The 13,135-nt window shown below is 48.2% G+C and overlaps 1 protein-coding gene and 1 long non-coding RNA gene across 3 annotated transcripts; one reads left to right on the forward strand and one right to left on the reverse strand.

Annotated features, from left to right (window-relative positions):
- LOC116227658 (uncharacterized) lies at positions 1-4,625 on the reverse strand. Of its 2 annotated transcripts, none has more exons than XR_016465275.1 (4): positions 3,838-4,625; positions 2,057-2,154; positions 1,184-1,483; positions 1-460 (listed from the first exon to the last, which is right to left on the reverse strand). It is a non-coding gene; the product is annotated as an uncharacterized LOC116227658 (long non-coding RNA). The 2 variants fall into 2 exon arrangements; XR_016465276.1 differs by having other exon boundaries at positions 571-1,483.
- Positions 4,626-4,733: 108 nt separating this feature from the next.
- Positions 4,734-6,511, forward strand: ODF1 (outer dense fiber of sperm tails 1). The gene is made up of 2 exons (XM_090137858.1): positions 4,734-5,092; positions 6,074-6,511. The coding sequence occupies exons 1-2, from the start codon at positions 4,857-4,859 to the stop codon at positions 6,384-6,386; spliced, it is 549 nt and encodes a 182-aa protein (XP_089993984.1). The 5' UTR covers positions 4,734-4,856; the 3' UTR covers positions 6,387-6,511.
- The last annotated feature ends 6,624 nt before the right edge of the window (positions 6,512-13,135 follow it).

Below are 13,135 nucleotides of genomic sequence, written 5' to 3' on the forward strand. Positions count from 1 at the left end.
TTGACCAAACACCATTTGAATTGATCAGTACTTGCTGTACTTGATCTGTTCTTGCTCAAGGGAAGACAAGAGATGTTTGAAAGATCAGGTTTATTTAGGCATTGTGTTTGGAAGGGCAGTGAAGGCCCTTAGAGTATGATTACTTTTTTTGTTCTGTGTTTGTTTGTTGGTTGGTTTGGGTTTGTTTTGTTTTGGGTTTTTTTGTTTGTTTTTTTTTTTTCTGCAATTTTCAAGTCATTTTGAATATCTTAAAGTCTCCATGGGCTGTCCTGACAATCTGGGCTCTGAGGGGTCTCCAGCTCCTCACTGAGGACAGGGAAAGGCAGTCATGCCGAACAGTCGACAGCATTCAGAAAGGCACATTTGACTTTCCCTCAACTCTCCTTTTACATTTTAAGAGCAAAGTTCTCAGCTTCATGGGTGTCAGGAAGATCCTGAAAGGCAGGCAACATAAAAGCCCCTGAAACAAAGAAACAAAGAACCTAAATTGTGTTTGACTTAGCTGAGTTGGAATGCTATTGCTTTTATTATCACAGTGGGAGTGAGTTCAAGACCACCCATGAGACTGACAAGGGCCAGATCAGAGATGGATGCTGTGGTTGATGTGCTCCTTCCTCCTCCCACTCCCCCTCCTCCACATGGCAGGCCAGACCTGGCTGAGCAGCTCCGTAGGTGTGCAGCAAAGCAGAAGCAGGAGGATGTGTTATTCTGGTTTATTCTGGTGGTAAGAACAAATGATCTCAAAATAACCTTTGCAAGTCAGACTTGATATCAGACTTGACAGCCCCAAATATGTTTCATTGCCTGACCTTAGCAGAAGTCAAAATTCACCTTTACTTCAGTGGGCATCACCTTGACTTCATGAAGCTGATGCCACATAACGCCACAGCAGATTTAACCTGGTAGTTCTTCATTTCCCAGTGACACACAGCATTTACATGTCAGCATGTCACCAGCAGCCTCCACATCTCACCCACAGCAGTACATGGCACACCGTAGAGGAATCCCGGGAGAAAACCCTGTGCTAGGTCCACCACATGAGCTGCTGAGGTAACAAGTGGGATGGCAGAAGCCATTCGCTCCCTTCTGGGAAAAGGAGCAGAGCTGGTTCTTAAAATGACAGGCAATACAACTCCAAGGTGGACTTAACCAGAGCCAGAAGCAATTTCCATCCATTGTGTACCTTTTCAGCTGTGTCTGGTGCTTCTTTCAAGTTGGGCCAGCTGGGCATGCCCACAGGAACTGGATGCCATTTCCCCATGCTGAGAAGTCCCCAGCTCTGCCGGAATGACGCAAGCCAGGCTGCCTGCAGCGTCAGCTCACGATTACCCAGAGGAGCAGGCGGGTTCTCCTGCAGTCACAGGAAATAGCTGCGGCACTGCTTCCCTTTGTGCGGCACCCATCTCCTGCTGACACATCCCAGAGGCACTGCGGCATTACTCACGCTGCCTGGCATTTCCTGGATGGGTTCTCACGGCCCAGCCTGCTGCCAGCGGGGAGAAAGGGAAGGAGCGGTCATGGCTCGGGCCGCATGGAAGCAGCCCATCAAGAAAGGCTTGTTTGGCACATGGCAGGTCAGCCTGCCTCAGGAGTGAGCTGGGTCCATGAGTTAAATGCTCCCCGTGAGTCAGGAGCTTAACCATTCATTACAGAGTTGTGTATATTCAAAAACTGCTTAAAAGCAGCAGGCACAAGCTGCTTCAAGCTGGTGTGGCCACACTTCCCATTTGCATTGTCACTTGATGGTTCCTCTGCTGCCTCCACAGCTCGTCTGTTCCCTAGCTGGCCTTGCAGGCTGAAAGTACAGCGGTGCAGTGTGGTGTGACATGGCACAGCATGGTGCAACATGGCATGGTGTGCCACAGTGCTGCCCCGAGAGATGCCCTCCCAGCCTGGTGCTCCCTTTCCTCCATCCCCAGCGGGAAATGGAGGATCCGCTGCATCTGTGGTTCTTGACATAAAGCAATCACTGAAGTGAGTGGATTTAAATATAGCCCTGAGAGAGCAGTGTGGTATGAGGTGGTGAGAGGTGAAGGCTGGAGATCTCTGGTGTCACCTTTGCTGAAGAGATGCCTCCTTAGCAATCCCGTCTGCAAGTCTCCTCATGTCTGTTGCATCTTCTTAACCTGGAAATGACTCTTGTCCTTCCCGTATCTGTGCAACACAAAGGAAACAGCAAGTGTCACATTCCTGCTTCATGATGACTTCACATCTGTGTCCTCCACTGACTGCCATGGGCACAGAACCTCTCTGGGTTCTCTGCAGGGCCTGGCGGTGCTCTGGTGGTGGCTGACCACCCTGAAAACATCTGTTACTTGAATATAGTGTCACTGGAGACAGTTCCTGCTGGCTGGGAGTTGATCTCACTGGGAGAACTCACTGCAGGGGAGAGCATGTATGTTGTCCTTGTCTAGTGACACAAGGCTGCCCTCATCCTGGCCTGAAGGTAAGCTGCAGAGAGAGGGGAAATGGGACCTTCATCTTCCACCTGGCTCAGGCTTTGCTCTGTGGGACAAGTGAAACTCCCAGCGATGGAGGGCATGGCCACAGTTAGCTTTGCTTTGTGGGAAGAGGTGAAACTCCCCTGTGATAGAGTCCCCATGGACTCTATGGCCACCAGCTTCTCCACAAATTGTGCAGAGGTGCCTGTTCCTTGGCAAGCAGGTCTGGCCACAGTGAACGTCAGAGTGTTCCTCTGAACCAATTTGGCCATGGGTTTCTCTATAATGCTGTGACTCAAAGGAAGGGAATCTTGAGGGGGAAACCAGGCAACCCATCCCCTGCCAACATTTGCCAAAAGAGCCAGAGCTAGCTGCTTTTGAGGTCCTTTTCCTAAAGATGACATTTGCTGGAGTAACCTATATGGAGACGCTACTAAAGATAATCATAGAATCATAGAATGGCCTGGGTTGAAAAGGACCACAATGATCATCTAGTTTCAACCCCCCTGCTATGTGCAGAGTCACCAACCACCAGACCAGGCTGCCTAGAGCCACATCCAGCCTGGCCTTGAATGCCTCCAGGGACAGGTCATCCACAATCTAAATCACGTGTGGCTAACACAATGCTGAAGCTAATTTCGTGATATTCAGCTACTGTAATCTGCAAACAGAGCTCAGTGCTTGAAAGAGGCAGCAGCCTCCTTCCAGAGCCATTGGAGGCTGTAACAGGTACACACAATCAGGAGATCCCCTTGTTGCAGCCAAGGCACGTACACACTTCTGCTCTGTGCTTAGGAAGTGGCAGTGAGGATTATTATCACCATCATGTTGATCTTTATACAAACATCATAAAACATAAGATAAAAACATAACCATTAAATTGTCGGGCCTCGCCAGCCAGCTGTTGCTTGTAAGTGCCAAGCGATTCGTTTGCAAGGGGGGCCGTGGTGGCCCGCTGTCACAGAGCAGCCTACCAGAACAACAGAACAACTGGAGAAGTTCTCTCAATGCTTGCTGTGTGGCCCTCAGATACAGGACTCGGTAAACAAAACATCCTCTGTGAAATATATGATTGAGGCTCCTGCCACACGAGAGGGACCTCCTGAAAGGTTCCTTCGTGTGGAGCTGGAAAGATCAGGAGCACCAAAGCTTTAGAGACAGAACACTGCAGCAAATGTAAGCAAACTGCTTCAGAAGGGACTCTTCAGTCTTTGAATTCAGCTTTTAAATAAAACATTCATCCTGAGACTAAAAAAAGACAATACCTTTTGTGAGTAATAAAGCATAAAGCAATTTTTTTTTTTTTTAGACGAGACAATTATTCAATATAAAATAAGCTGGCTTTTTTGATTTATTGAAAAGCCAAACTATGCTTTGCCTTAGGAAAACAACCCACCATACAGCTCTCTGCTTTGCAGATGCCTCAGAGGCAGGGATGCTGCTGTTCTGGTTGGGATTAGCATCTGTGTGGCGGTCGGCAGGAGGATGGTTTATGTCTCAGCTGCAGCACTTATTGGAGATGACGGGACAGAAGCTGCTGGTGAGCATCACTGCTGGGAACAGCGCTTTGCTGAGAAGTTCTGCCCTCAAAGTATGTATGAAGCATTTGGCTTTTAACAACTGTTTGCTGGCATATGTGGATGTAATTAGGTACATATCAATCAAAGTTAGTTGAATGTTTGAATTCAGTCTTGCAAATGAAACACCAGCATTTTGGTGTGTGCTCCTTGTGCATCCTCGGCAGTGACCTGCTCCCATTTGCTTCCCAGGGTCCCTGCTGGCCTCCCCACTAGTGGCACTGATGCGCTGCAGCATGGCACAACCCGGGTGAAGAGTTCACCACGCTGTGATGGAAGCTCTGAGCTCACTCTGCACCACACAGGATGACTTTTTGCACCACGCATCACCGGCAGCCTGCCTGCCCCAGAATGACTTCTCAACTGTCTCTGCCTTAGTACACGCTGATACACAACCTACTATAAGGCCTTAAAGCCCAAATTTTCCAAAATGGAAACCGTTTTCCATTCACATCATCTCCTGTGAGTTTTTCTAGAAGTCACACAGGACTTTTTGGGCCAAGTGCAAGGTGCTGCACAAATACAAACTGGGAGATGAATGAATTGAGGGCAGCCTAGCACTGAAGGGCTTGGGGGTTCTAGATGAAAAACTGGATGTGAGCCAGCAATGTGCACTTGCAGCCCAGAGGTATGGAACAGCTCTTCTGGGACACCGTGGAGCTGTGACACGTCAGCAGGCCCGTGACATCACAGGGTTCCCTCCTAAGTCATAAGAGTCCCAGGAGCACCTACAGTTCTGCTCCGCAGCTCGCGCCTGCCCGCAGCTTTCCGGACAATTTTTTACTTTCCCAAGTGCAAATAGCACTTGGGCACTGATGCAGTTTGTCACAGCCTGAGGATGTCTCTGCTCACTAGGTTTTTGGAAGACCACGAGTGGGATTTTAAGCAAATGGAGAGAATGATGCAGAGGCAGATGCAGCTGCTGGACCGGCACCTGCAGGAGCTGCGGGAGGAACTGCTGCCCTGCTGCCCCTGCAGCCACCTCCCACCACTGTCCTGCCTCTGCTCGTGGTCCTGCACAGCTCCCAGCCGGGCTGTGATGGCCGCACGGGAAGTGGAGCGAGACCTGGCCAGGTAATGGCTCCTGGGGCTGCAGCACAGCCTGGGCCAGCGGTCAGAGCGAGCCCCTGCAGGGGGGTGCAGGCTGACACCGGTGTGCATGGGAGGGACAAGGTTTGGGATTTCTAAATTTGGGGCCTAACCACTGTTGTGGTGGCTTCAAGGCCGTGAAAGGAGATGAAGATTGATGTCAGTACAGATAAATCCAAAAGGCAGCCCTGCAGGAAGGAATAAAACCTTTCAGCTTGAGCTGAGGCTTGGCCACGCCCTGAGGAACCAGGAGGGATGGGAGGTCCCCAGCCTTTTGTCACACACCGTGCCCCACTGGTCACTGCAGGCTCTAAGTGCTGATGCTGATTGGGCCACAAACGGTGCTGGGATCTCTGACTGCAGTGGCCATGCCTGTTTCCCCTCTTATGGCCCCGTTTCTTCTTTCACCAGGCACATTGTCCTCTTAGTTTGGTGCCTTCTGTCCTCTTCAGCTGCGGTAAGAGAGGCAACCCTTCTGTTGTGCATTCCATGCGTGGTTTGACCAAGAGCCTTGCTTCTGGTCAAGCAGACTTGCTATTTGACAGCAACAGAAATCATTTTAACAAGTCAGTGAGCCTCCAGACCAGCTCCACAGCAGAGTTTCTGTGATTTTTACCAGATGTGTCTCTTCTCCCCTTCTCCTAACTAGAATGCGATCTATTGCAACCACCCATTTGCAACATAGGACAATGCATAACATGGGCACACACAACAGAGAAGGCATGAAAAAGAGCACTGGGCTTTGTGTTGAAGTGAAAAAAATCTCAAATTCCCAGCTGTTCCACCCCAAGAGGACACACTGAAATGTGCCCAACCACCAATACCTGCAGATGAGGCCAACACTGTCGCATGTACTGTATTTGAAGATGGAGCAAATGGTTTATATTTGCTTCTTTTGAGCTCATAGTGATCCACCCATTCCTTCGTGAGCTGGACTGAAGTGCTCTCTTCTTGTTTTTATTGCAGTGTACGGAGAAAACTGAACAAGATGTGCAATTCTTTCCAAAACCGCAAGGTTTTAGCAATGATGGATGTGAAGGGTTTTGACCCAGAGGAGGTCACTGTGACGGTGAAGGACAGGAAGGTCCAGGTGCTGGCGGAGCACGAGGAGGCCCACACCACCACACGAGGGAAGGAATATAACTACAAAAAAGTCAGGAAGGAGATCACCTTGCCACCCGGGGTGAGCGAAGACGAGGTGATGTACTCTCTAGGGCCAAACAGTGTTGTGAAGATTGAAACAGCACAGCGACACTGCCCTCGTCTCCTGAGGCTCTGAGCTCCTGAGGCGCAGCTGGGCGGGCTGTGCTGAGTAGTTCCTCTGCTCCTTTATGTTGATCCATAGGTACTACCAACTCTCCTTGCTATTCCCAAAACAAAACAGCATTCAAAAAAAAAAAAAGTGTATGACCCTCATTTTAAAGGATTTTGGTGATCAAAAAGGGGGGGGTACCAAGAAGAAAACTCACAGGTACAGGTGAATATTTGGCTGGGGTCATTGCTGGAGACAGCATGATTTAAAGCGGGCATTGCTGCTGCTTGTAATCTTGAGGATTTCAAAAGCCAAATGAAACCATTGATAAGTCGTGTTTCTATAATAGGGGCACTGCTCTCCATCCCATCACTTCTGTTTGAGCTGTTTGATATTTTCTAGGGCTCAACAGAAATCACCTCAAGGGAAGGAGACTCCTTCCAAGGCAGCACCATGGGCTAGCCTGCTAGTGAAGAATTGTCCCAGCTCTTTGGAATGCGGTGTGTCTTGATTTCTTCTCTACATTTGTCTGCATTTTCCTAGATCTCACCTGTCATTCCCTGTGAGATGCCACCTCTAGCAAAAGTCTCCTCACTCTGTTAGTGAATCACTTCTTCACCCTTATGGAGAGGAACACCAGCAGAGCTTTCTCCTCTTTCCCACAGAGCTAGTGGGTTTCCAATATTATTTAATTATAGTTAGAGAGGAAAATGCCTCTGGGCACTGGAACTGCACATGTTGTAGTAGTATGGCTTCACAATGTCCCACGTTTTCTCACAGAACAGTTCCTCTGGACCAGCTCTGTCTCTTGGAAAAATTCATAGGAGGCCACCAGAGCTGTGTGCTGGTTAGGTGGTGAGAATAGGCCATCCCAGTCCACGTGGGGCTGCAGCACGATGAGGTGCTGCTGTGGGAGCAGCAGACAGGAGCCCTGCAAAGTTAGCTTTCCCTTAGAAATAGCAAAAAAAAAAAAAAAAAAAAAAAAAAAAAAAAAAAAAAAAGAGCACAAGCAGTACCATTTGTCCGCTCAATTTGGCTCTTACAGATTTTGCACTACTAGGAAGAGCCTCATTGGATGGACAGAGGGTTTTAATTTAGAAGGTGTTGAAAATGTTGCAGAGCATTTCCCAGCAGATGAGTGCTGTAGCATGGGTCAGAATCAATAGCTCAGGATGTTTACAGCTGGGAGGGAGTGAATTGTCTGAACTTTCTTCAGCTGTACCGAATGGTGTCATTTGCTGCCATTTGGGCCAGGCTGGAAAAGTCAGCAGTGCTGTGGCCTCTCTCCAGAATCCTCACAGAACAGCTCCATCAGCCATATGTCCCAGCAAGAGGCTGAGGATGGGTTTGGCTGGAGCCAGCTGGGTAACTCAATTCAGTGCAAGATGTGCTGATTTGGGCAGGTTCAGCATCCAAGAAATCTTAAATATCTGGTATAAACTTCAAGCTTTATGGGCTTGGAGTGTATCTGGTCTGCATGTACAGGTAGCCCACTTTTCCTGGTGTTGTTGGAAGACATCTAGAAATGTGCCTTGACCCTGCAAGGAGGTACCTGGGAGACTCCTACTCTCACCAAGATGGGGAGATCATGGTTCTATTGACAGATGTTATCCCTACATTTCAAGACCAGAAGGCACTATCAGATCACGTGTCCTCACCTTTATACCACAAATCAGCAGGCAAAGTGTCACTTCCAGAGCAGAATCTAGTCTTGATGTGAAGACTTCAGGTGACAGACTCCAGCACTTCTCTTGTATTTTGTTCCAATGACTAATTCCCTTGTAATTAAATGTCATGCCTGGTTACTAGCATGAGAATGTCTGGCATCATCAGTTCATGAAATGCTCAGAGGAGGATGCTATTAAAGCAAGATGTAGGAAAAAAAGTGTTTTCTCACAGAAATGAACCACAAACAGTCATTTTTTCCTACTGATAGGGCTTTTAGTGCTTAAAGTCATAGATGACTCGGAGACTGGGAGGTATGTATTGCTTTGGTTTAGTTTATTTTTCTTATTTCTGTTCTTTTTATGGAACTTAGTGACAACTGTATAAGTGTCCTTTTTCACTTACCTGTGCCTGAAGAGCAGAATAAGTATTTTCAGCACAAACATGCCCCATCCTGATAAATGTTTTGAGAGTTATCTTATGTATTTTCTTCTGATGTAAAGTAAATGGAAGTCATGCACTGTTTTTGACAGCTGATAATGACAGATTTTTTTTTTTTTTTTTTTTTTGGTGGAAGATTAATGTGCTCTATTTTGTTTCCCATTCAGAAAATAGCCACGCATGTGCTATTAGCAGGGACATGGCTAACTAGGTGGTTGTGTGGGTGGCAAAGGAGGTGTTTGCCTTCCCCTAGCACATACACTGTACTGGCAGGAGGGAGCTGAACAAACAGCATCTCCAGCTTGTAGGTGTATCTGCCCTTAGACTCAAACTCTGTAATAGCATATTTGATTTTGTCCCTGCCTTTAGTAGGTGCAAAGGCTCAGACTGAACAAGCCTAACAGCAGCATTTAAATGACTGTTATTTCCATGTAACCTGTAGAAATGTCATTTTTCTTTGCTGTTCACTGTTTGCCATTATTTTACCCAAGATGCAAGCTTGCTATTGTACTACTGGAATTGCTGCATTCAGTTCTGAGGCTCCCAGCATAAGGACATGAACTTGTCCAGGGGGTCAAGGGGAAGGACACAAGGATATTTTTCTTTTCCTATGAAGAAAAGTTGATGGAGCTAGGCTTGTTCAACCTGGAGAAGAGAAGGCTCCAGAGAAACTTTATGGTGGCCTTTCAGTACCTAAAGGGGGCCCTATAGGCTCTGCAGCTGAAGATGAACATTTTATCAGGGAGTGTAGTTATAGAACAAGGTGTAGCTGTTTTAATGTAAGAGAGGAAAGATTTATAATAGATATAAGGAAGAAATTATTTGCTAAAAGTGTGATGAGGCACTAGAGCAGGCTGTCCAGAGACGCTGTGGAGCCCCATCCCTATAGGTGAGGGAATAGCCTCAGTTTGTGCCAGGGGAGGTTCAGCTTGGATATTAGGAAAAAACTTGGAAAGAGTGGTGAGGCACTGGAACAAACTGCCCAGGGAGGCAGTGAAGTCACCGTCCCTGGAGTGTTCGAGAAATGTAGAGTTGTGATACTGAGGGATATGGTTTAGTTAACAATACTACTGGTAGCTGGGTGGACTAGATGATATGAGAGGTCTTTTCCAACCTTGAAGATTCTGTTATATGTCTTAGGAGATGAAGAAAATTCCTAGCTCATTATATATCCCATGCAGTGCTAGAGTGTGGGCCAGGCAAAGCACCCTGCCCATCTTTTCAGTAACAGAAGCCAGTCACTCAGATAGGTCTGTGAGCACCCGCATGCTATGGATATTCCGGGGCCTATCCACAAGTGTGCTTGGAATCAATATCCTCCAAACACTGCTTAGAGGAGAGCTTGCTAGATGAATACCCCTGTAACACAGCCTGGCATTCTCATGAGAGCATCTCCCTCAAAAAAATCACATTGCCACTAGGTGGCAGATTTATTGCTTTTTTTTTTTTTTTTTTTTTTTTTTTTTTTTAATTTATCCTCGTGTAAATATTTGTTAAAAGCAAAATCAACAGCGATGCTTTTCCAGAGCAGGAAGGCAGGTCTCTGCTGCACCATGCATTCGTGTCTGCAAGGCTGGCAGCAAACGGAAGGGACAGCAAGAGCCCTCCTTCATGCGGCTGCGATGTGTTCTGCCATGTTGAGCTCTGCCACAGCTGCTCTGCCAGCTCCCGTGCGTTGCTGTGTTCTGCAGCACAGTGTCACACAGGGTTATTCTGGGGGCCAGTTTTGGCCGTCCCTATAGAGCAAATACCCTCTCTGAATTCCCTGGCACAAGGAGGATGTCGGAGGGTGATTATAGCTCCAAACGCTGCTGCATTCCTGAACTCTAGCCTTATTGGGGGCACTTATAAATAGACAGAGTTCTGTGGTGGGAGGTCATCTGAGGATGCAGCCCTCCTTCAGCCGGGTGCTTCCAGGAGCACATTTCTTCTGAGCCTACTGCCTGGCACAGCCCTGCACCAGGACACCACAAATCGCAGCTGGGGGTGGGCTTGCCGCTGATAATCTCACATTTTTAGAATATTCCTTTGATTTATGCAGAAGGAAGGGTAACTAAGCATGTTTGAAGAGACAGAGGCTCTCCTGGTATTAGCATAAATCTCACTGACACTGTTGTGCTACTTTTCTCCTGGGTATGGGGGTTTAGCTGGATTTCAAACATTAGCACAAAGACTCTAAAGGTAAAGGCCTGACATTTTTACTCTTGCTGATTGGAATGGGTTCTATTCAGGCTCTTTGCCTGTGATTATAGAGACACTTCTCGCTCCCTGAAAACAACGTTAAATTCAAGAGTGCTCACAAAACCCCATAAAAGTAATTTATTGTGCATCACTGATCACCCTCAAGAGGCTGAGACAGCATTAGCATTTTTATAGGAAGCGCTCCCAGACCCTTTTGCACACACTCCACCTACTCCTCTGTTACTGCTATGTCCATGGGAAGCACGCAGCTGTGCCCAGCCCCACACCACAGCTGGCACAGGCTCAGCAGGATGTGGGCTGCCTGGCTCCCATCGCAGTGCTGTGGGACATTCAGCTCCATGGGTGCTGGGGGCTGAAGTCATGGCACCAAAACCCAGCTGGGCTGTAACACAGCTGCATTTCACCTGAAATAAGGGCAAATGAGGCAAGGAAATAACCTTAAGATGTCTAAATAAAGAAGAACAGAAGTGATCTCATGCTTTCTGCCAGCTACATCAGTAAATGCCACAGTAATTCAAGACTCCAAGACAGTTGTTTGTTCTTTAATTATCGATTTTAATCAACAAAGCTGTAGTAGAAGTTTCATAAGAGCTCATGCAGCTGGTGCACATTGACAGTCACTTGGAACCAAAGTGGAGCAAGGGAATTGCTTAATTTTGGCTGAGGCTCTCTGGGCTGTGGGAGTTGTAACAGCAAATGGAATTGTTGCTTCGTCAGCTGATGTTCCCTCTGATCCAGCCTTGGCTTTTCCTCTTCCCCTGCATTTTTTTTTTTCCTTATTTTAGGGCAGTCACACGGAATGAAGGGGCAGTTTGAGGGACTGCCTGTGGGCACAGATAAGCACGGCTTGTATCTTGGATAATCCTGGATACAGGAATAGGTGTACACAGAAACATCTGCAGCACAAGATGATTTTCTGCTTTATCTGTGGTCCTAAAAGAAAGTAACTGAATCCATTGCTCCCCCTGGCTCCAACCTATGCATTGAACAGATCCAAGCTCTGTAGCATATAGGCTGTCCAGGGGGGTGGGTCAGGAAGCTGCAGGCATCCAGACCTTGGGGAGCTCCCCGTCTGCACAGAGCTTGGCCCTGGAATCCTGTGTCTGTGAAGCGGGACCATGAAATAACACTACCAATGCAGGCATCCATGTGATTGATTTTCAGTGCTTCTCAGGCCTGTGGGGGTCAACCGTAGCTTAAAAACTTCCTCTGTAACAAACTTTCATAGAGACAATTGTGATATTTACGATCCCTTGGAGATGCCCTTGGAAACTCCAAGGGAATGATCAGAACTGTGGCCAGGGCCTGGTATGACCCTTGGCAAGTGAAAAGCTGGCCTTACAAATGGAATGGCACTGAGGCCGTGTCCCACACAGCGAGGTCTGGCATGACTGAGGTCACGGCTGTGGCTTCGGCTTCAAATCATTATGTTTGTCTTAAAGGAGAAGAAGGAAATCTGAGAGCAGCCACAGGGCCTGTTGAACAAATTTCTCAATACAGCAGTGTTTTTTAGCTTTGCTGCTGAGTTACCTCAAGTGCTGCCATTAGAACAGGAAACACTCAGAATGTAATTGTGTCAATCTGCTGAGAATTGCAATTTGCCTTTCTCAGATTTTTTTTCCTTCTGAATTGCAAAGCGGATTGTCACATGGGAGGTGCATGGAGGAAGGAGGCCTGGCTGCGAACCACGTGTGACAGCACTGCTGTGTTGAGACACAAACCAGGGTGACACGCAGCGCAGATGGATGCACCGTCTTGTCCCCACTACCGGTGTTCTTACCGTGCACAAAATGGGATGAACGCCCGCATTCACCTGTGCTGCCTTCATGCCTGGCAGCTCTGCTCACAGCCTCTTCATGACAGCGGCTTTGCAGGACTTCAGGATTACCTGGCACAAGGCCTTGCCTCCCCTGGGTGCTGCAGAGCCTGCCTTGGTACATGCAGGGCCATCAGCGGCAGCTCCTCAGCTCGGCAGCAGCACAGAAGTTGCTCCCAAGGCCTGTGCTGATCTGTGAATAACAACCCTCCCAGGCTCTGTTCAGAAGGCCTATTCAAAAGCCAATTTTTCAAACCCTGTGGAACCACCACACCAAACTTGGAGCACATCTGGAGTGTCCCCTTTTACCTCGTACCCAGCTGCCCTCTCTCTGTGCAGTCCTGACTCCATCTGCAGGCTGTAGTCCTCCTCCTCCCAGCCACAGCCTCCACCAGGAGGTCTGCACAGCCCCCAAAACCCCCTTACACACTGCATCACCCAAAGCATTGGAGCTGTGCTGGGAACAACACAAAGAGGAAGGCCGGGGGACATGAGACCTGCTGGCAAGCAGTGGCTGCAGCAGTAGGGGTGGTCACATCTGTGCATCACAGGGAAAAGTATAGCTGGGGCAGGACTTTCTGTGCCCCTCTGGCCCATCCCTTCTCCAGCAGGGACACCCAGAGCAGGGGGCCCAGGCCCATGGCCAGGTGGC

Source organism: Phasianus colchicus, chromosome 3, assembly GCF_987193195.1.
Source record: "Phasianus colchicus chromosome 3, bPhaCol1.hap1.1, whole genome shotgun sequence".
NCBI classification, from domain to species: domain Eukaryota; kingdom Metazoa; phylum Chordata; class Aves; order Galliformes; family Phasianidae; genus Phasianus; species Phasianus colchicus.